At 34.1% G+C, this 25337-nt stretch overlaps 1 protein-coding gene and 1 non-coding gene across 6 annotated transcripts in view; one reads left to right on the forward strand and one right to left on the reverse strand.

The window, feature by feature from the left end:
- The window catches only part of BRWD3 (bromodomain and WD repeat domain containing 3), a 130639-nt gene that overhangs the window by 82351 nt on the left and 22951 nt on the right, over positions 1-25337 (reverse strand). For all 5 annotated transcript variants that reach the window (XM_074360032.1, XM_045512672.2, XM_045512671.2 and 2 more), the window contains exons 7-8: positions 7411-7571; positions 5913-6134 (exon numbers count right to left, since the gene is read on the reverse strand). In XM_074360032.1, the coding sequence (XP_074216133.1) occupies positions 5913-6134; positions 7411-7571 (383 nt within the window). The remainder of the gene's footprint in view (positions 1-5912; positions 6135-7410; positions 7572-25337) is intronic.
- Positions 5623-5695, forward strand: TRNAA-UGC (transfer RNA alanine (anticodon UGC)). Its single transcript has one exon. It is a non-coding gene; the product is annotated as a tRNA-Ala (tRNA).

Consider the following 25337-nt stretch of genomic DNA (forward strand, 5'->3'; position numbering starts at 1 on the left):
ACAGAGATAATGGGAATATTGATGGGAATACAATCATTGTCAGAGATTTCAACACTGCATTAACATCATTAGACAGCTCTTCCACACAGAAAATAAATAAGGCAACAGAGAAATTAAATAATACACTAGAAAAGCTAGATTTGGTGAATATTTTCAGAGCATTACACCCCCCAAAAATAGGATACATTCTTTTCAAGTGCACATGGAACATTTTCTAGGATTGATCATGTACTTGGGCACAAAATAAACCTCAAAAATTTTAAGAAGATAGAAATTATCTCAAGCATCTTTACTGACCACAATGCCATGAAACTAGAAGTCAACAACAGAGAAACCAAGGGGAAAAAAAGGAAAGTATGGAGATTAAACAATATGCTATTAAAAAAACAATGGGTCAATGAGGAAATCAAAGTTGAAATTAAAAAAATACCTTCAGACAAATGAAAATGAAAACACAACCACACAAAATTTATGGGACACAGCAAAGGCAGTACTAAGAGGGAAGTTTATAGCGATACAGGCCTTCCTCAAAAAAGAAAACACTCTCAAATAAACAATCTTACACACCAGCTAAAAGAATAGAAAAGGAAGAGCAAAACCCCCCAAAAGGCAGCAGAAGGAAGGAAATAATAAAGATCAGGGAGGACATAAATAAAATAGAGATTGAAAAAAAAAACAGAAAAAAATCAATCAAACCAAAAGCTGGTTTTTTGAAAAACTAAATTATATCGACAAACTTCTGGCAAAACTCACAAAGAAGAAAAAAGAGACAGCACAAATTAGCAAAATAAGAAAGGAAAATGGAGAAATTACAACAAATAACATAGAAATACAGACTATCATACGAAAATATGAAAAACGATATGGGAACAAAATGGATAACCTAGAGGAGACAGACAAGTTTCTGAAAACATACAGTCCACCAAGACTGAATCAAGAAGAAGCTGACCACTCGAACAAACCGATCACTAGAAATGAAATTCAATTACCAATTAAAAAAACCTCCCTACAGATAAAAGTCCAGGACTGGACGGCTTCACCGGGGAATTCTACCAAACATACAAAGGAGAACTAATACCAGTCCTTCTCAAACTCTTCCAGAAGACTGAAAAGGAGGGAGTACTCTGAAACCCATTCTGTGAAGCCACCATCACCCTGATACCAAAACCAGGCAAAGATGCTACCAAAAAAGAGAATTACAGACCAATATAACTGATGAAAATAGATGCCAAAATCCTCACCAAAATATTAGCAAATAGAATCCAACAGCACATTAAAAAGATTATACATCATGACCAAGTGGGGTTCATCCCAGGAACACAAGGGTGGTTAAACATACACAAATCAACCAATCCAGTACATCACATCAACAAGAGAAAGGACAAAAACCGCATGATCATCTCAATAGATGCAGAAAAAGCATTTGATAAAATTTAACACCCATTTATCATAAAGGCTCTCACCAAAATGTGTATAGAGGGAACATATCTCAACATAATAAAAGCTACATAGGACAAACCTACAGCCAGCATAGTACTCAACAGTGAAAAACTCAAAAGCTTCCCACTAAAATCTGGGACAAGACAAGGATGCCCACTATCACCACTCCTATTCAACATAGTCTTGGAAGTCCTAGCCATAGCAATCAGGCAAGAGAGAGAAATAAAAGGGATCCAAATTGGAAAAGAAGAGGTGAAAGTGTCACTATATGTTGATGACATGTTACTATATATACAAGACCCTAGAAGGTCCACACAAAAACAGCTAGAGCTGATTGAAGAATTCAGTAAGGTAGCAGGTTACAAGATCAACGATCAAAAATCAGTTGCATTTCTGTACACTAACGATGAATCAACAGAAAAAGAAAGTAAAGAAATGATCTACTTTAAAATAGCACCCAAAGTAATAAAATACCTAGGAATAAATCTAAACAAGGAGGTTAAAGACTTATACACAGAAAAGTATAAACCATTGATGAAGGAAATTAAAGAAGAATTTAAAAAATGGAAAGATATCCCATGCTCCTAGATTGGAAGAAACAATATTGTTAAAATGGTCACACTGCCCAAGGCAATCTACAGATTTAATGCAATCACTATCAAATTACACAGGACATATTTCACAGAACTAGAACAAATCATAATAACATTCATATGGAACTACAAAAGACCTAGCATTGCCAAAGCATTACTGAAGAAAAAGAAAGAGACTGGAGGAATAACTCTCCCAGACTTCAGACAATACTATAGAGCTACAGCCATCAAGACAGCATGGTATTGGTACAAAAACAGACATATGGACCAATGGAACAGAATAGAGAGCCCAGAAATCAACCCACAAACTTTTGGTAAACTCATCTTCGACAAAGGAGGCAAGAATATACAATGGAATAAAGACAATCTCTTCAGCAAATGGGTTTCGGAAAACTGACAGCAGCATGTAAATTAATGAAGCTTGAACACTCCCTTACACCATACACAAAAATAAACTCAAAATGGATCAAAGACTTAAACATAAGACAAGGTAAAATAAACCTAGAAGAAAATAGAGCCAAAACATGATTTGACATACATCTCAAAAAGTTCTCCTAGGGCAGTCTACACCCAAGCAATAGAAATAAAAGCAAGAATAAACAAATGTGACATAATTAAATTTACAAGCTTCTGCACAGCAAAGGAAACCATAAGTGAAACAAAAAGACAACCTACGGATTGGGAAAAAATTTTTGCAAATGACGAAACCAACAAAAGCTTGACCTCCAGAATATATAAGCAGCTCACATGAGTAATAAGAAACAAACAAACAACCCAATCCAAAAATGGGCAAAAGACCTAAACAAGCAATTCTCCCAGGAAGAAATACAAATGATCACTAGGCACATGAAAAAATGGTCAATATCACTAATTATCAGAGAAATGCAAATCAAAACTACAATGAGGTATCACCTCACACCAGCCAGAATGGCCATCATTCAAAAGTCCACAAATGATAAATGCTGGAGAGGCTGTGGAGAAAAGGGAACCCTCCTACACTGCTGTTGGGAATGCAGTTTGGTGCAGCCACTGTGGAAAACAGTATGGAGATTCCTCAAAAGACTAGGAATAGACTTACCATATGACCCAGGAATCCCACTCCTGGGCATGTATACAGAAGGAACCCTACTTCAAAGTGACACCTGCACTCCAATGTTCATAGCAGCATGATTTACAATAGTTAAGACATGGAAACAGCCTAAATGTCCATCCACAGATGACTGGATAAAGAAGAGGTGGTATATTTATACCATGGAATACTATTCAGCCATAAAAACTGTCAACATAATGCCATTTGCAGCAATATGCATATTCCTGGGGAATGTCATTTTAAGTGAAGTAAGCCAGAAAGAGAAAGAAAAATACCATATGAGATCGCTCATATGTGGAATTAAAAAAAAGAAATAACATAAATACAAAACTGAAACAGACTCATAGACATAGAATATAAACTTGTGGTTGACAAGAGGGTGGGGGGTGGGAAGGGATAGACTGGGATTTCAAAATGTAGAATAGATAAACAAGATTGTATTGTGTAGCACAGGGAAATATATACAAGATTTTGTGGTAGCTCACAGTGAAAAAAAATGTGATGATGAATATATGCATGTTCATTTATAACTGAAAAATTGTGCTCTACACTGGAATTTGACACAGCATTGTAAAATGACTACAACTCAATAAAAAATGTTAAAAAAAGAATATATTGAAACATACATAGGCAATATTCAATGGGTTCTAAGAAATGGTTACTTAAACCACTATGCTTAGTATTATCACATGAATTTTTTGTGTTTTTTATCTTAACTTCTGTATGAATACATGAATATAGTAGTCTGTTTTTAAGAAGACACAGAATTGTTTAATTTAACAATAATTAGAAGTCAAGAACCAAGTCACGGGGTTCTGTCTGTCTGGTTTAATAGTTTTATTCCAACAAATATAACAGTGCTTGGCACAGTAAGTCCTCAAAAATCTTTGCAAAAAAAAAAAAAAAACATTCAGGCAAGGGGGGAGGGTAGCTCAAAGCAGTAGAGCACATGCTTAACATGCACAAAGTCCTGGGTTCAATTCCTAGTACTTCATTTAAAAAAGTAAATAAATAAATAAACTTAATTATGTACCCCCCAAAAAAACTTAAAAAAAAGAATTAAAAAAATAACAAATAAAAATAATTTAAAAATCATTCAGACAGGCTAGACTGAGATAAGAAAGAGGGGAGGTAAGAAGCAGGAAGATCAGTTAGAAGTCTGTTTCAGTAATCTAGGTTACAGATGATAGTGGTTTGCAATAGGGTAGTAATTATGAAGGCCACAAGAATTTGTCAGATTCTGGATATATTCTGAGGGTAGAGTCAACATGAATTGCTAACAACTTAGATATGGGATATGAGAAAATGAAGTCAGGGATGACTACTCTGATCAATTGGAAGGATGAAATTTGTTTAGATGGGGAAAGCTTTGAGAGAGCAGATCTCAGGAAGGAAGACAAGGGTTCAATTTTGAAGTTGAGTTTGAGATACCTCACAGACATTCATGTGATGATGCCAAGTGGGTTGCTGAATATAGAAGGATGGAGCTAAAAGATAGGCCCTGAGATGGAAATTTGGATTCATTACCCTACAGATGAAATTTAAAGCCATGAGACTTGATGGAATCACTTAGGGAAAGAATGTTATAGAAAAGAAGTCCATGGATATCAAGGGCACTTACACATGTAAATGAAATGAGACAGAAACTAGCAAATGAAACTATGAAGGAGTCAAAAGTATCATAAACATTTTCAGTCTAAATAAATGGTCATACTTTTTTATGTTGTATGGGAGTATCTCTAAAATCTAGAAATAATGTGTCAGATAGGATGGCAGGAACACAAGTAACTGGTAATGTCCCAAAACAAAATCCAAAAAATAACTTCAACTAATCAAAAATTTGACATAAAATTTTTCAAATCCAATATATGTTGAACCCAATTCTTGTCAGCACCTCATAAACCGATGACTTATTATTTAAATAACAAAAAATTGACCAGCATACTTATTAGAGACAAATAGGAGTGATTATCTCATCCACAAAAGCGGTCTCTTTGACCAAAATAAAAGACAGTTTCAGTAGGGTTTCTCAGTTTTGCTATCAACACAAAAAAGAGGACAAAGTTCTTTAGGAAGTCCAGGACTTTCACTACCAACATCTGGTAAAAACACTACATGGACAAGTATTTAAAAGAAGTCAACGTAGTGTATATCAAACATCAAGTTGAAATAGGAAGTCAATGAAACTAAGAATAAAAATTTCCATAACATTAAATTACACACACAGACAAATACAATAAATCTGACTGGAAAATGTTTTGCAGTAAATATTAACACAAGTATGCCAATATTCAAGTTAGAATCTGTCTATATCCTGCCTTAAAAGTATTAGTATTATTCCTTAAGACAATTATAAGTCTCCCTTCTTCACAAATATGAATGAGATAAAAAGATGTGTCACGTTGTACTTGAAAAAATTTTTCAACGAACTTTTTGCTTATATCTAAAGGGAATATATTTATATGAAAAAGGAGCTTTAAAAAAATACCTGTCTGGATGGGAGAGTATAGCTCAGTGGTAGAGTGTGTGCTTTGCATGCACAAGGTCCTGGGTTCAATCCCCAGTGCCTCCGTTAAAATAAAGAAATAAGTAAATAAATAAACCTAATTACTTCCTACTTCAAAAAAAAAAAAAACACAAAAAAACCTGTCTATAAGGTAGGAACAAAGCCCTTAAAAGATCAACATTTTTCTGTTGCCATTCTTTATATTATCCACACAGTGTAACTAAAAACAAGAGAATTCTCATCCTTATTACTTATATTAGAGGTATCTTTTTATTTTTCTTACCTGTATGGAAGTAATAGAAGCTGAATGTCCCTGAAGGACTGCAACTGGTGCACAAGTTCGAAGACACCACACTCTTACAACCTTATCACAGCTGCCTGCGGCAATGAGAGTGTTTTCGTAGTTAACAGCCATGTCAGAAATTTCAGCAGAGTGCCCTCTAAGTGTAGCAAGGAGGCGTCCATCGTCTGTTGCCCAAATTTTCACCAAACAGTCATCTGAACCCTATAATAACAACAGAAGGACAGAAGAATTTAATGAAGTAGAAATTTGCCCCCTTTCCCCCTCACTCGGAAAAAAAACCCCAAAAAGACAAAGGGGGAATTTGATTAAGTTACTTCTAAGCCTTTACATTTTAGTCTCTTTTCTTCATATAATATGGATCTAGTAGCAAATACAAAAATGTCCAAAAGATAGCACTCACAAAGCACTGTCCAAACTGATAATGGTATATGTGAAGAACTCCTCAAAACTACTAGCAATTCTGACAACTCAAAATATTTTAACTTACTTCTAAGTGATTTGGCATTAAGTGTCTCTGCCATTATTTTGATCCTTACACCTGATAGCATTTTTTTCTTAATTGCTTTAATATTTTTTCTCTACAAATACTTAAAACTTTAACCTAAAGTCCACATGCATTTCTCTAGTAAATGAGGCTTTGTTAATAATCTTTGGTGAGAATATGTTGAATTTCCTATTGAGAATTTCAAAAGAGAGCTTTAAAATAGTAAAAAATCAATTCAATATGTGGTAGATGAACTATTTAATAATTATCTGTTTATTGAAAAAAAGAAAATCATCATCATCATCAACATCCAAATACTTACGTGATGCATTTGGAGTCATGAAAATGTCAATGGAAGAGTCTACAATGAACTCCAAAAGAAAATTATGCCATTACCTATACTTCTATGTTAACTTAGTACTGAAGCAATAAGATTAAGCCTTTACTTGGTAATATTAATGTATTATAATTTTGTACTCAAAAGCACATAATATCCAATTAATAAAACTCCAATTTTAAAAATAATTAGTATTGAATTCAAAGAAAACTATATACAATAACTATAATCTTCATTACTAACTGTGTGTAGTTCAACTATTTAACCATAAAGATGATGTAATTATTAATTAAGCAGAACTGACACCAATTATGCTGTGACAAATGAAAATGCATTTGAATAAATGTTCACTGAAATAGAATGAAATGAAATTGAGTAGATAAACTTGTTTCACATAAATTAATCACCTCGAGAATATAAGGCCTTCTCCAGATTTACTCTTTAAAAATTAGATTTCCCAAATGATAGAGCTTATTATAGTTAATCTGTTTAGTTATACAGAAAGAGAAAAGATTTTCAATTCCCACTCATCTTTTTTTACATTCATGTGTCTAAAAAGGATAAACTGCTCACAAAGCATAATTCAATGCCATAAAGCCTCACTTCAATTGTTGTAAATCTCTAATATGCTACAGTATCATAAATTTTAAACTCACTGTAAAAATTCTTCTCCCACTTCGGTCAAATGCTACACAGTAGACAGATGACAAGTGGCCTAGAATTCTCTTATGCATCTTAATGTGCTGGTAAGCAGATGAAGGGAAAATATGGCTGAAGCGACTACATCCGGTTAGTTGCCTGGCAGAGGTGATATTCACTGGAAAACATAAAACAGGAGATTCACTTCTTAAAATCTAAAAATGAAACCTACTTCATAAAGTTAAATCATGAATACTAAGATGAAACAAAACAGGGTACACAGACCACAGCAGTTCTACGCTGTGATAAGTCTAAATTCCATTATACATTTCACTAGTTTATGAACTCAAGTTCACTACCACAAAGCACTAAGAATACTCATCTTTTAAATCCCAGAAGTCTAATTTTCTGTTTGCCTTACTAGGGTTTCTCAAGTACATTCCCATTTCTTGGTACATTATAGTCAAAGACACTGTCACTTTAAACACACAGGTAAATCTTACTATAACATGAAGGAATTTTATAATAAAGACTACATTTGGTTAAGTACAATACATCTTAAAACTTATATACTTATATAGGGAATTTTATGAACTCCTATCCTACCTCCTCACACCCATCAACCCCATATATAACTGCCCTTAAAATTTCAAGAGTAATACAAGTGCTTTATACAGAAAAAGAGAAAGCAGCCCATGATACCACACAGGTTTTCAGTAATAAACAACCCTTTCTAGGCTTGTCTATAGGTTCTCCCTCGTTTTGATTTCAAAAACTAGACTTGCACTCTAGCTATCAATGAACTTTTGAGGCTTTATCTTCTATGAAGTTGGCTTAGATTCTGCCTTCTTGTTTGTTTTGTATTCTTAATTTTCTAAAAAAAAAAAAAAAAAGGAAGAATAAAGCACATATCTGTACAATTCTTATCCAAATACCACCTGGATTCTACTCACCTCCCTAAAATGAAGATGCTGTGACCTATGTAAAGATAAACAAGTACCCACCTGCTCTGTGAAATTACTCTAGTCTTCCGTTATACACTGAAAATATTTAAAATCCCATCTACTACATTTTAATCAAAATATAGGAGACTTATAAATTCAAAGTGACCTTAAAGCAAGGCAAAATTTTATCATATTGCCTAAATAATATAGCATAAACAGTAACAGCTTTATGTTGAAGCAAGGCAAACTTAAGGCAAGAATTCAGTTGTAGCTAGATTAGTACAATTAGAACCATGTCACAATAAAAAAAATGAAACCTATTAACACCTCAATCTTAAGAGCAATGAAGTCTTTTTCAAGCAAAGGTCAATACACTGGCCATTTTTAACTTACAAAGTGACAAAAATGAATGATCAATAGCAAAATCCAATTTTGAATGCAAGTCATAAGAACGTATTAGAGATCTGAGTATGTTGAGATGTTGAGTAAATAATGGTGGAAAATCCATAAGCATCAGTACTAGGTAAGAGGAATTCTTTCTGGCAGTTGCTTCCCATTCCAACCTCTAAAAATGTCCACAACTCTAAGATGGGAAAAGTAGGCGCCATAACTTTCATACTTTAGTAATCTTCCTTCTCCAGTCAAACATTTCTTACTGCACTGAGTTCCTTAAAACAATCCACCATTACTTCTACTTTGCTTTCTTATGTTCATACTTTGTAAGTAAATAGAGGAAAAGGTGTTTAAAGAAGAATTTCTCAACCTTGGAACTACTGGCCTCTGGAACTTGGACCCTGAATAGCCAAAACAATCTTAAGAAAGAAGAACAGAACTCAAGGAATCACACTCCCTAAATTCAGACTATTCTACAAAGCTACAGTCATCAAAACAGTATGGTACTGGCAAATAGATCAACAGAACAAGAAAACAAGCCAAGAAATAAACCCACACACATGGTCAATTACTCTATGACAAAGGAGGCAAGAGTATACAATGGAGAAAAGACAGTCCTTCAATAAGTGGTGTTGGGAAAACTGGACAACTACTTGTAAAATAAAATTAGAACATTATCTAACACCATATACAAAAATAAATTCAAATGGTTGAAGACCTAAATGTAAGGCCAGACACTATAAAACTCCTAGAGGAAAACATGAGCAGAGCACTTGAAAATAAATTGCAGCCAATATTTTTTTGGATCCATCTCCTAGAGTAAAGGAATAAAAGCAAAAATAAACAAATGTGGAACCTAAACAAACTAAAAAGGTTTGCACAGCAAAGGAAACCATCAACAAAATGAAATGACAACCGACTCAATGGGAGAAAATAGTTGCAAATGATATTACCAACACGGGATTAATATCCAACATATATAAACAGCTCATACAACCCACATCAATAAAATAAACCACCCAACTGAAAAATGGGCAGAAGACCTAAAGAGACATTTCTTCGAAGACATACAGATGGCCAACAGGTACATTAAAAGATGCTCAATACTGCTAATCATCAGGGGAAATGCAAATCAAAACCACAATGAAATACCACTTCACATCTGTCAGAATGGCTATCATCAAAAAGAACACAAATAAAAAATGTTGGCAAGGATGTGGAAAAAAAAAAGTACCCCTGTACACTGTTGGTGGAAATGTAAATTGGTCCAGCCAATAAGTTCCAGATATCTAATGCACAGTATAGTGAAAATAGACAACAATATTGTTTTATAATCATCAAACTTGCTAAGAGACTAGAACTTAATTATTCCAACCACTAAAATGAAATTATAATTATGTAATGTGATACAGGTGCTAATTATCACTACAATGGAAATCGTATTACAATATGTAAATGTTATCAAATTAACAAGTTGTATAGCCTTAAATTTATACAATATTATATGTAAAATATATTTCAATTAAAATGTACACTAAAAAGGCTCTTTTTTTGTAAAAAGCATAGGCTCAAACAAGCATTTGATTCAACCACATGAAGAGACATTTGTCTACAGGTACAATTAGAAATTTAATATTTCTACTAATTTTCTGTCATGTGAAATTTTTCATTGAAATTTACATTTAAAAGGTAACTGATCTTTGTGCTCTTTAATCCTAGACATAGGAAATGCAGAAAAGCTACCTTTGGGTGTAAGAAAATGCAAACCTGCCATCTGTGACAATATGGCTGAACTTGGCGGACAGTATGCTAAGGGAAATAAACCAGACAGAGCAGGACAAATACCGCATGATTTCACTTATATGCAGAATCTTAAAAAAAAATATTAGTTGAATTCATAGTAACAATAAGTAGAATGGCGATTGCGAGAGACTGGGGTGTAGGGGGTGGGAGAAGATACTGTCAAAAAGTACATTCAGTTTTAAGATGAAAACATTCTGTAGACTTAATATACAGCTTAGCTACTATAGTTAATAATAATCTATTATATACTTGAAATTTGTTAAGAAAGTAGATCTTACGTGTTCTTATTGTACATACACACAAAAAAATGGTAACATGATAGGTAATGGACATGTTAATATTTTATTGTGGTAATCTTTTACATCGTAGACATATATCAAAACATCACATTGTACAACTTAAATGTACATAATTTGTATTTGTCAAAAATAAATAAATAAAAAGGAAAAAATGCAAACCAACACCAGTGAAGATTCTGAGAGGCTAATCACCATTTCTGAGGCCCTAGAAAGTAGTCTACAAGAAACAATGTTTTGCCTTTCTCTTTGAACTAGTGTCTGTTACAGAATCATGCTAGAGCCTGAAGGGACTTTAAAGATTAATTTTTAGTTCAACCACTCATTATACATATAAATAAACTACAATCCAGGTTGGTGAAGCAAGTTTTCTAAAGTCATACAGGTGATAACTAATAGAGAAGGAAGGTGCTTGAACTTGGGTACAGTGTCCTTTTTCTTACACCACAGCTGCCTCTCAGTTAGTGCTTTATGTTTAAATATATCAGCAATGTTTACTTCCCACCAAATAAAAGATACTGAGCTCAACTCCTTGTTTTTTTGGGTATCAAGTCACTAATCAATACAAAGAGGTAAATCATGAGGACATGTGTTTGAGGGGCAAGGAGGGCAGGGCAAAGGACATATACAATAGTAATCCTGTGGGAAAGTAGCTCAACAGGTGCTGGGAGAGTTGGTTCTTTCTTTACCAATTCCTTCTATTTTGGCAGAGTGATGTAGTAAAAAGGCAACATAGTATCAAGAAAAGAACAAGTGGTTTAGCTTCTTCCTTATCTATGAAATCTATAAAACAGGCATAATACTACCTATCTTGAAAATTAAGTGAGATGAATTTTGAAAAATGTCCAGCACAGTAGGTTTAGATTCTATGAGGTTTGGTTCCTATTTCTCTTCCCTTTCCTTTCCTCTCTGCAATCTCAGTGCTCTCACATTCCAAAATGGATGGGGTGGAGGGAAGGGGAAAAGGTTTGGTTGGTATTAGATCAGTTAATCTAATGATAGTGATCTCTATGCTAAAGAAAATAATAAAATATATTAAAAAAATCATACTTTGCTGATCAGAGTTGACAAATAAATCCCTTATTATATAATAAAACTAAACACTTTTTAATACTTTTTATGTGCCAGGTACTATGTGAAGTACTTTATGTGTTTAACTTATTTAACCCTATGAAGTGAGTACTATTAATATCTACTTTTTAAATACATGGAAACTGAGGCATAAAGGGGTTAAATAATTTATCCAAGACCCCAAGCTTATTTAGTAAGCAGCAGAGCCAGGATCAAACCTAGGTAATCTGGCTTCAGAGGATGATCTCTTAACCAATATTATATAACAGCTTTTCTGAAAATGAGAGAAAAACAAATTTTAATTATCATTTGCCCCAATAGGTAAACTATGCTCTACTGACGACAATAGGTTTCACCCCAAACCTTAACTTCTAGCTCAAACCATCCCAGAACATAATTAGATCTGCCAAATCATCCAATCCCAAAACTACAATATAAAAAACCAAGACGGAGGATGTTTAAAAAGATTGAAAACTCTTAGAAATAATAGAGTTCAGTAAGGTAAAGGGAAATAAGATCAATGCACACAAATCAACTGTATTTCTATACACTAACAAATATGCAGAAACCAAAATTAAAAACACAATACCACTGATGGGGTAGGGCATTAAGAGGTATAAACTAGTATGTATGTATAAAACAAATAAGCTACAAGGATATATTGTACAGTACAGGAAATACAGCCAATATTTTATAGTAACTATAAATGGAGTATAATCTTTAAAAATTGTGAATCACTATGTTGTACACCTGAAATATATAATATTGTAAATCAACTACACCTTGATAAAAATAAATAAAGCATGAAAAAAACCACACAGAATACCATTTACAATCACTCCAAAAATTAAATACTTGTATATATTTTTAACAAAACATGTACAACATCTGTATGCTGTAATTATAAAATGCTGATGAAAGAAATCAAAGGAGACCTCAATATATGGAGACATACCAGGTTCATGGACTGGAAATCTCAACACAGTAAACATGTAAATTCTCCCAAACTGATTTATGGGCTTAATGCAATTCCTTTGAAAAGGTTTTACAGACATTGACAAGGTTATTCAAAAATTTACATGGAATGGCACTGACCCTAGAATGTTCAAAACAATCTTGACAAAGAATAAAGTGGGAGCGATTACGCTTTCCAATGTTAAGGCTTACTATGTAACTAAAGTAATCCAAACAATGCAGTACTGTAGAAGAGAAAAACACAGAGATCAACAGAACAGAACAGAGGACCAAGAAGTAGATCCACACAAATATTCTTAACTAATGTTTAGAAAAAGTGCAACTTAAATTCAATGGAGGAAGGATATCCTTTGAAACAAATGGTACTGGAGCAACTAGACACCCATACATAAAAAATAATGAACCTCCCCCTAAACTTCAAATTTTATAATTTAACTCAAAATGGATCAAAAATTAAATGTAAAAATGTAATACTATCAAGACAGGCAGAAAAAAGACACAAAAGAAAATCTTCAGGATCTGAGGCTAGGCAAAGAATTTTTAGGCTTAACAACAAATTCTGATATTTAAAAGGTAGAAAAGATATAGTAGATGTCATCAAAATTGAAAACTTTTGGTCTGTGAAAGCCTATGTGAAGAAGATGAAAAGGCAAGAAACAGAGAATGAGAAAATATTTGCAAATGACAGACATAGCCAAAAAAGGACTAGTATCTAGAATATATAAAGAACTCTTAAAGCTCAACAATAAAGAAGAATCCAATCAGAAAGTGAGTGAAAGAAACGAACAGACATTTCATCAAAGAGGATATATATACAGTAAATAAGCACAAGGGAAAGATGTTGAATTATCAGTAGCTATCAGGGAAATGCAAATTAAAACTACAATGATACATCACACTACATACCGATGAAAACAGTTAAAATATCATGACAATACTAGATGCTAAAGATATAGAAAAACTGGATAACTCATATATTGCTGGTGGAAACATAAGGTTCTACAGGCACTCTGGAAAACAGTTTATTTAGCATTTTCCAAAAAAACTAAACAGGCAGTTATCATTGATCCACAATTGTTTTCTTGGGCTTTTATCCCAGATAAATGAAAGCTTATGTTCACACACACACACACACACCCCAAAACAAAAACTAAAAAACAAAAAACAAAAACTTCTCCATGAATGCTCATAGCAGCTTAATTTGTAATATTCAAAAGCTGAAAACAACTCAGATGTCCTTCAATTGGTGAATGGTCAAACTGTGGTATAACCATACCACAGAATACCACCCAGCAATAAAAAGGAATGAATATTGACATATTCAACAACTTAGTTGACAAGACTGGGACTGGAGTCAGGCAGGAATTGGGTAGTTGTGGTTATATAAATCTTGTATGTCCCATATCTAACCAAACTGTACTAGTAATCTCACCTCCAAAATTTTACTTTAATCAATCTAGTTATCTCCGTTTCTATTGCTAGTGCCCCCACACTCATCATCTCCTGTCTAGATCTGCAGTAACAGCCTTCCCTCTGGTTTTCCTGCCTGCCTCCTCCAGTCTCTTATCTTCTCCAATTTACCCTATACTCTGCCACCTGAGATATTTTTCTAAAGTAAAAATCCAATAACAAAATTTTCCTATTCAAAAGTACCCAATGATTCTTCAGTAACTATAGGATAAACTCTAAATTCATTAGTGTAGAACAGGAGTTGGCAAACTAGGTTCCATGGACCAAATTCAGCCTATCACCTGTTTTTTGCAAATACAGTTTTATTAGAAAACAACCATGCTCATTCATTTATATATTATCTAGGGCTGTTTTTACACTACCACAGAGTTGAGTAATTGCAACAGAGAGCAAATGATCCAGAAAGCCAAAAAATTTTACTATCTCACCCTTTATCCAAAAGTTGTGCTGACTCCTGGCACGGACAGCTCAGAATAATTGGGCCCCAACTTCCCTTTCTAGTCTCATCTCATCACAAACTCTAGGCTCTTGTTATAGCAAACAAGCAATTATCTTCTTAACAAAACCACTACTCATTTTTTAAGGGACTGTACTTGATAATAGTTGGACCTCCAAGTATATTGAATAAAATGATATCATTTACCAATTCCCACCGTATTCTCTTATGTCTTATTTAAAACACACATAACAATGTGAAAACTATGATTCTAAACATAAATCAGAGGCTGGAAACTATCTGGGAAAGTGATAACAAATATGAGTAGTATACATAGAGCACCTACCTTTGTTTACAAGAGGTTCCATTATGGCAACTAGGAAATATATATTACTTATTTGCTGAGAATTTTGTGGAAAGGGGACTGGATTTGAAGACAAAGAACAGGTCCTGAGACTTAAGTTTAGATACTAAAATAGCATCCCACTACAGTTTCATGTGAGCTAGATAATCTTTTCATTATGATAACTTGAATAATAGATCTTTCATCTTCGAGTCATCATTATCACTATCAACATTATTATCAGCATATGTGACCCACTATCATACTTACAAGTTACATTTGCACAACATCTTAAGCTTATAAAGTAATTTCATAGACATCTCATTTGAGTTCACAGTAATCCTATAAGATTTGAAGGCAAGCATTTTCTTCTATTTGTAAATAAGGAAATTAAAGACCAAAGAAACCAAGTGTCTTGCCTAACATCACAGAGCCAATAAATGGCAGAGCCTTGGTTCCATCCAGGTCTCTTGACTCTAGTTCAGTAGTCTTCCTACTTTTCAATGCTGTCTATTTAATGCCATTATAGAAAATACAATCTACTATGAGCCTGAAATAAGAAATAACGTTAACATCAAAAATTCTACAATATATTCCTCAATCTTCCCTCTGACCACAAAAGACACTGAACAAAGTCAGCAAGGACTCTGGTGTCTAATAAACTAGGTTTTATTGGAACGTTTATCAGGATCTAAAGAGTATTCTGAGATGGTCACATCAGAGTTGTTAGACCACTCTTCTATTCTATTCATTGTCTATTTACAGTGAAGAAAAATCTGTTTGTTTTAAAATTATTTTACACAGGCATGGAATTTTGAACTGGTGTCAGAAAATGTTTCTAGACTAAAACAATGGATTTTCAATTTAACAGACTAAGAACATCCAGAAAAACCCTTAAACACAATAACAAATTGTTCTATGTTGACCATGTGCTTTTAAAAGATTTATAAGAACACATGCTGAAAGAATCAAAACCTATCCTGGACTGAAAGAGTAAATATCAGCTAGGATTGAAAAAGAAAAAAGAAGCCCTGCAATTAATCAGGCTGGGAGGACAGACACAGATAAAGCCAGCAGCTAAGTTAACAGGAAACACTGTTTTTCCCAAGGTCATGAAGCAGTTGTAAAATATCATTAACATCCCCTTCTTTGGGTGATTACTGCTTTCTTACCAATGATGCCCCCATCCTCACTTTGCTATTTTCATTTATTACTGGAGAGAGATGCCCAATTCCTAAATCAGCTGCTTCATGACAGCACCCAATCCCAAGGTAATTCCCACTTCTCTCAATCTGCCTCAGAAGCAGCCAACAATCCAGAACTAATTCTGGCTTCCATCAGACCATTCTCAGAATTCTTCGGTGGTAAGCCAAAACTTAAAAAAGACACTTTCCTCCTCCCTGTTATCCAGAGGCCTTCCATGGTCCTTAGGAGTACAGTCCCTCAATATGAGTCAATAAATCTTATTTTGTCACACTATAGGCTTGTTCCTGGTGGTCTCTACTTGATGAGGCTTTAACAAGGTAAATTATTTTCAATAACCCTACATATTCTGCAGTTTAGTACAGACAATTGTCCTCCTCCCTCCAAAAAAAAAAACAAAAAAAAAACCTTGAACCTAAACCAGAAAATCACTAACCACAAGAAACTTTAACTGTCAATAAAGATGAATAACTCACTGAATTCTACTGCTTATGTCACAATAAATATCTGATCAATGATGCTATGAGATAATAGTACTTAACGAAAGCCAGGTAACTACCACATCTGCTGGGAAAAAGAGTATACCATCAACTTGGCATCAAGCTCCAGATAAAAACCAGAAGTGTACTAGTTGGTGATATTATTTGATTTTTAGTACAAATGAGTCATACAACTCTTGAGGAATTTTATCTGTCACCTATAATCTAATAATATGCTATATAAAGTGTTCATGAAACCCATGTATAATTTGCTAACTTCTAGTTTTTAAACTTTAATACAGATTATATTAAAAATAGAATACTTCTAATTCTTCTGTGAATGGCATTGAAAGACAAATTGAATTAATTGTTTTAAATATAGATCAAGGTAACTTCCTATCTATAGAAGCCATAAACAACCCAGAGTTTAAAGGTGCCTCTTTCCCAATAACACTTTGGAAATAGCAGTTCTAGCTATTTTAAAGAATAATCTCAACCCAACTTTGCTAGGCCAGCCTTACAATTGGAATGAGGGACAAAGGACATTATTACCAAAAGTATGTTCTAATATGATGTCTATAACATCTAGAAGAAATGTTTTAAAATCCACTAAAACAAATTCATAACAATAAAGCAAAGTTTTGACTAAGAAATAGTAGCTACACAGGTACTGCAAAGACAAACCTCAGGAATGTGGGGTTGAGGTAGAGTATGAAACAGGGAGAGGAGTGTTTCAGAAAAAGCTTAAGACAATCAAAAACAGTACCAGGCTCAACCAATAACTGCTAACCAAATAAAAGTCTTCAGGCTGTATACACACAAAGCAGAAAAGACTATTGTTCACAGATCAGGCTTCTTACACCATACTCATTACCATCAATATCATCTTTAAAAACAAATGTTTTTTCAGGAAATAAGCTGTATTTAAAGAGGGCTAAAATATTCTTGGACTAGTCTTTTCTCTTTTACAAAAAGTCAATTGATCAACACCTGTAGTTTTATTTTTTTTTTTATTTTAATCAGAAAGCAGAGTAGTAGCATATGTACAATTTTCTAATTGGTTAAAATGCAGTTGAACATATCAATCAGCTCTATGAGTAGAGAGGACAATAGCAGACCAAGAAAATACTGTACCAAGAACACTGGAAATTCACCCATGAAATTCAGTGTCAATTCTAGATTTATAATGACTAGTAGTGCCTTCTGTGTGAAGCTTGGTTTGGAATTTCCCCAAAAGGCTCTAGCAACAAATTAATATAAAGTCTTGAAAGAAGCCAGGAAAAGAGCAAAATTAATTTTAGTAAAACCTGAAAACTGTAGTAAAAGCACAACAGAATTATTTCTTTCATAGATTTCATGCTACTATGAATCAAATTATGTCTCTGAAAACTTAACCACACAGAGTAACAACTTTACAGTGTTTAAGGCTGATGCCATTCCCACCCCATAACACCCATCCACAGTATAATTTAAACAAAACTAGTAAGTCCTACAGGCTATTGATATTCATGGTCACTGAATGTCCTATTGCTAGGATAATATCAAGTAAGATATGGCAAAAAAACAGTATTTCTAATTCCATTCAGCCTGTCTAAAGCTCACTTAATATAATTTAGGAATAAAGATTCTAAATTTTTATTTTACTATCTTCTTCTAAACCATTTAACTCAATTTGGTTATTACACACAGACATTTTAGACTGCTTTTTCCTCCAACTAAACAAATCTGGAACTGTTTTACAGCTTCCTTTTGGAAACTATAAATATAAAGTTCTCTTTCTATAAGGTATTGAGTAAAATGTATAGAACAAATACTAAAAGTTCCTTTTAAAATACGTTGCTGCATATTTAAAGAAAAAACTAAAGAAATAACAAAGAGTAATGAGGGAAGAAAAAATGTTCATAATAGTTATGTTCATATAATAATGTTCATAATTAAACAGAAAATTTTTTTCTCATTACATTTTACATCATGATACTAAGACATATAATACAATCTGTTTTCTTTCAAATAAAGAAACTAAAATTATTAATCCTAATATGAATACAATAATGATTCCAAAAATGGATACAAGGGGCTAGAAACTCATATGAACTATATAAAACCATATAAATGACTTTAAAAGGGATGCTTCCGTTTCCATGTGGCAGTAATTATAGCACTTCCATTCATTTAATATTTAGTGAGCACTCACAATTTAGCACATACGAAAGACGCTGAGTTTATATTTCAGTTCTAATTACTTGCAGGTGTGACAAGAATCCTTTGCTCCTCTCCAGATACAAAAAAAAGTAACAACTTTAGAAGTAACTTGCTTCATGCACAATTATCAAGTACAAAAAGGAGGAAAGTAGAGGGATGTAGAGAACAAAAAGCAAGGCCTGCCTGGCAAAAGTGTGATCCATGGGCAAGGGATGAGTATTACATAAAATTAGAGAGATGATGACAAATAGTTCTGGCGGAAACCCAGTCACTTCAGCCAAATAAAAAGTTTTAAAATTAGAGTACTTTCTTTCAATTTACATTTACAGATTAACAAGAGGCAGATTTTCCACCTCCCAGTGAATCCTGGCTTTAAGTGTGACATATAACAATACAATGGCCAGTAAGTCAAGAGCCAGTCAATGCTAAATGGAAGCTTATGGCAACATATACATATTAATTTGGCTGTAGTGTTAATGAAAGCCTCCTGAGCTTTATAAGGTATAAATTACAGGCCTACTATGTAAATTATAGGACACTGGTTATAGGACATTGCTATATGTCAATTGTACTAAAGATAAAAGGGGAAAAAAGGTTTAGAAAGTCTTATCGCAGCATATACTTAACTCAGTTTAGAAATACAAGCATGTACATTTGTTCCTTGCGTATAAGTTAGTCTCAAGCTAAAAAGAACAAGCCATCATGCTGCCATTTCTACAGATAATTTTATGAAAACTGTTTAAAATGTGATAATTAGGACAATTTCTGAAACTTCTACCATGATAGGTAATAACTATAATACTAGTTCTTCCAAATATTCATTTCAAACAGACATGACACAAATTTTAAAAATTACTTCTGTACTGACAAACTAGCTCATAGCAGAGTTGTGTTTGTGTGAAATTTTAGTTTCAAATTTTACTGTAACTACTACAAAGTTTCCAAAACAACTACTAATTTTTAAAAGGATAAAGAATTAATATGTAGTGATTATAATGCAAGATCTCAAACAATATTACAAATATTAATTACATAGACCCCAGGATTTCTTTGAGTGGCATTAGGTATTAATATTGTTTTTAATTTAGTTCAATTTTATTCCTCTGAATTAATTTTAGCACAACATAAAACCAACTTGATCAGTCACGTATACAGCTAATGAAGTGACATGACTGGAGCTTAGACCTGTAATAATGTAAATATAGGCATCTTTGCACCTGCCCTACAGGAATTTGGAAATTCACTCTTGGTAAACTTAAGTAAACATATATTTGAAGTATTACAGTTGTTGGTCTGGAGAATGGAATAGGGGAATTAACTCCCAAATTCCATCCCCATGCTCCCTTCCCTCCATTTCATTAAATTACTAAATATCATTGTTGATTAACTGCACAAAAGATGGGAACATTTGAATAAATAATCCAATATAGTGGAGAGTCGAAATAAGGCCAGAATTTTATTGGTTTTGGCCAAAAACAACTGTAAAATTTTCAATGGAAAGAAGTGGTACAATATGATCTTTAAAATGAGTTACTAAGATCACAATAGGAAAAGCTAAAGGTAGTTTCTAAGTACAAAAACAAGAAACATTCCAGGTTAAGTATATAAAGTGAATCATTAGTCAATATATTACTACCAAATTATGCACCTATCCAGAGGGCTGCTTACTGGTTCCCACATTGGTCTAAATCTGCACTGTATATTAGCCATATGTGGTTACTGAATGTCAAAATACTTAAAATTCTATAAAGTTAAAAATTTTATTCCTCAGATACAACAGCCACACGTGACTAGTAGCTACTGTTTTGGATAAATCCATTATCGCTGAAAGGTCTACTGAGTAGCACTATTCTACATAAAATACCAGTTAAATGAGCCCCAAGAAATAACTGGTACAATTTCATCATACTGAATAAAATTTCATATGTGGGATATATCTATTTATGATAAAAGCTCTACACAAAGTATGAACAAAAGGGAACATCTTCAACCTGATAAAGGGCACCTACAATCATACTTAATCATGAAAGATTGCCTGCTTTCCCTCTAACACCAGAAACAATGCAAGGATGTCCAGTCTGACCACATCAATTCATCACTGTACTTGAGGTATTAGCAGGACAATGCAAGAAAAAGCACCATAAGGCAGACAAGAACAGAAAGGAAAAAGTGAACCTGTCTTTATTTGCAGATAACATGATCATCTACATAGAGAATCCCAAAGAATCTCAAAAAAAAAAAAAAGCTATTATATCTAGTGAATTTAGCAATGTCAATATGCAAAAAAAGAAAAATCCGGTTTCTATTTACTATTAACAGCAACTGGAAACTGAAATTTTAAAATACACAATTTAAAATAGAATCAAGAATCTGTAAAATTCTTTGGGAAAAATTTCACAATAGATGTTCAAGACTTGTACACTGAAAACTAAAAAAACACTCCTATAAGAAATTTAAAAAGACATAAATAAATGAAGGATTATACTATGTTCCTGGATTGGAAGGCCTAATGTTAAGATATACATTTTCCCCAAATTGATCTATAGAGTCAATGTAATCCCAAGCAAAATCCCAGTCGCTTTTTTTATTATCAAAATTGAGAACCTAATTCTAAAATTATACATTGCTGGTGGGAATACACAATGGGATAGCCACTTTTGAAATAATTTGGCACTATCTTAAAAAGTTAAACTTGCACTTATCATATGATTCAATAATCCACTACCTAGGTATTTACCCAAGAGAAAGGAAAACAGATGTTCATGCAACAATCTGTACAAGAATACTTATAGGCCTTTATTTATAATAGCCCAAATCTGAAACAACCCAAAGGTCCATCAACTGATGAATGGACAAACAGACTATAGTATATCCATACAACAGATTACTACTTGGTAATAAAAAGGCATAAACTCCTGATATGTGAAATGACACACATGAATCAAAAAAGAATTAGGTCTAAGTGGAATCAGACACACACAAAAGGCTACATACTATATGATTTCATTTAGATGACATTTCTAAGTAAGTCTGAAGTACAGTGACAGAGAGACAGTAGTTTCCAGGGATAGAGGAATAGGGGATTGACTGCAATGAGGCATGAAATTTAGACGTTGATAAAAATGTCCCATACTTTTATTGTGCTAGTGGTTATACAAATGGATACATTTGTCAAAACTCATTGAACTGCACACTTTATAAATGGAAGAACTTTATTTTGTATGAATCACACACCATAATAAACTTGATTTAAAAAATAAAAGTAATGTGGCTAATCCTTTATCTTTGGAGTTCTGTAAGTATAGATCAATTATACCAAAGAACTATTGGTAACACCTGATGATGAAATGGTTTAGAAACAGACTGTTTGGAAGGCAAGCAGTACAAAGTACTCCAGTCACATACTTCTCTGGGCTTTGGGATTTTCTGCTGTAAACGAGTTTACAACCCAGTTTCCCAAATTTGTTCCTAGGAAACTTTCAGAATGTTACAGGTATTCTGGGAAAAGGGTTTCCACTGTCAAATTACTTAAAAAATACTCCCCATAAGGTGATTCACAGTGCATTTTAGCATATGAAAGCATCTGAGCAGTCCTACATGCATTTATTTCTTTCTATATTTTTTGAACTCAGTGTTTCCCACATTTACTTGACAAAAGAACATTTTTATCAAGAAATAATGTTGCTGAAGTTCTTTCAAGTGCTAAAAATCTTTGACAAAACTTTAAAGAGTTACCTTCACGATTAAGTTTTATTTATACTGGGAAACTATAAAACTGATGGATTTTAAAGTAGCTACAGAGAGCTGTACCCCACAATGAAAAAACTGCCTCATATAACAAATTTTAAAAGACTTCCTGGGGGAAGGGTATAGTTCAGTGGTAGAGTGTGTGCTTTGCATGAATAAGGTCCTGGGTTCAATCCCCAGTACCTCCATTAAAAATAATAATAAAATATAAATGAACCTAATTCCCCCCCAAAAAAAGCTTAAAAACAAGTAAATAATTTTAAAAAGATTTCCTATGCATCATATTTACTCTCCTAGTCAATTCCTCTGAGTTTTTATCAGCTTCTGAATTCTAAATATTTAAGTAAATCTTGACTAGTACATACTACATGAAAATATATCATGACTGAACTATCTCTATTCTAATAGCTCCTCCCCAAATAACATGTAAGATTTAAGAATGCGAAAGCATCAATGCCAGGGACACTGAAATTCCTAAACAATTACTATCATGTATAACAAAGTGATTGATTTTCTGGTCAAGATGGCAGAGTGGTAGGACTACGAGCTCGCCTCTCCTCTCGACTACAACAAAATCACAACTCATGGCTAAACAACCATCAAGAAAAAGACTGGAACTTAACAAAAAAGATCTTCTGCAATTGGAAACATAAACAGGGAACCACAGTAGGACCGTAGGAGGAACGTGCTCATGATATAATTGGGCTCCATACCCAATAGGTGGGCGGCCCACAAGCTGAAGAACAGTTAAGCCTCAGAGGCCCTCCCACAGGAGTGAGAGCTCTAAGCCCCACATCAGGATCCCCAGCCTGGAATTCCAGTACTTGGAGGAGGAGGAGACCCGAGGACATTTGGTTTTGAAGGCCAGTGGGGCCTAGCTCCAGGAGCCCCATGGGACTGGGAGAAACAGAGACTTCATTCTCTTAGGAAGCATACACAGAATCTCAAGGGCACCGGGTCCAAAGGCAGAGGCAGTGATTTCATAGGAACCTGGGCCAGAACTGACTGCTGGATTTGGAGGGTCTCCTGGGGATGTGGGGGACAGCAGTGGCTCACCCAGGGGACACAAATGATGGTGTTGGACATGCTGGGAGTATTCATCTACATGAGCTTCCCTGGAGGCTGACATCTTGATTGGATCATTAGCACCAAGACCCAGCCCCACCCAACAGCCTATAGGGAAGCCTCAGGCCAAACAACATACAGGGTGGGAACACAGCCACACCCATCAGCAGACTGCCTAAGCCACAAAGGCCTCTAGACAAGGCCCTACCCACCAGAGGTCCAGGATCAAGCTTCACCCAGCAGTAGGCAGGCACCAACTCCTCCTACCAGGAAATCTGCATAAGCCTCTAGTCCAGCCTCACCCACCAGGGGGAGATACTAGAAATAAGAAAACAACAATCCCAAAGCCTGTGGAAGAAATCCACAAACACATAAAAATATAGACAATATGAGGCAGCAAAGGAATATCTCTTAAGCCAAGGCACAAGAAAAAATCCCAGAATAAGAAATAAGTGATAAGGAGATAGGTACTTTAACTGAGAAAGAGTTTAAAGTAATGATGGCCAAGATGTTCAGAGAACTCAGGAGGAGTATAGATGCACAAAGTGAAGTTTTTAGCAAAGAGTTGGAAAATATAAAGAATACCCAGAGTTGAAAAGTAAAATCACTGAAATGAATAACACACTAGAAGGAAACAGGAATAGACTAAATGAGGCAGAAGAATGGATCAGTGAGCTAGAAGACAGATTAGTGGAAATCACTACTGCAGAACAGAAAAAAGAAAAAAGAATAAAAAGAAATGAGGATAGTTTAAGTGAACTCTGGGACAACATGAAACACTTACATTTGCATTATAGGGGTCCCAGAAGGGATGAGAGAGAGAAAGGACCTGAGAAAATTTTTGGAGAGATCATCAATGAAAACGTCCCCAACTTGGGAAAGAAAACAGTCACCCAAGTCCAAGAAGTGCAGACAGTACCACACAGGATCAACCCAAAGAGGAACACAGCAAGGCACATAGTCATAAAATTGACAACAATTAAGGATAAGGAGAAAATATTAAAATTAGCAAGAGAAAAGTAACAAATCACATACAAGGGAACTCCCATAAAGTTACCAGCTGATTTTTCAGCAGAAACTCTAGAAGCAAGAAGGGAGTGGCACGATATATGTATAGTGATGAAAGGGGAAAACTTAAAACCAAGAATACTCTATCCAGCAAGGCTCTTGTTCAGACCTGATGTAGAAACCAAAAGCTTCACAGATAAACAAAAGCTAAAAGATTTCAGCACTGTCAAACCAGCTTTACAACAAATGTTAAAAGACCTTCTCTAGTCATCAAGCCGTAACAAAAGAGAACAAAAAGAAGAAAGAGGGAAAAAACAGACCTACAAAAGATTGCTTTGGCTGTTCAACATCTTATGTGGTTCCTTATAAATTTTGGAATACAATTTGTTCTAGTTCTGTGAGGAATCTCATATTTTGACAGAGGTTGCACTGGATCTGTGGATTGCTTTGGGTAGTGTGGCCATTTTGATAGTGTTGATTCTTCCAATCCAAGAGCACAAGAAATCTTT

This window comes from Camelus bactrianus, chromosome X (assembly GCF_048773025.1).
Source record: "Camelus bactrianus isolate YW-2024 breed Bactrian camel chromosome X, ASM4877302v1, whole genome shotgun sequence".
In the NCBI taxonomy this organism is placed as follows: Eukaryota; Metazoa; Chordata; class Mammalia; order Artiodactyla; family Camelidae; genus Camelus; species Camelus bactrianus.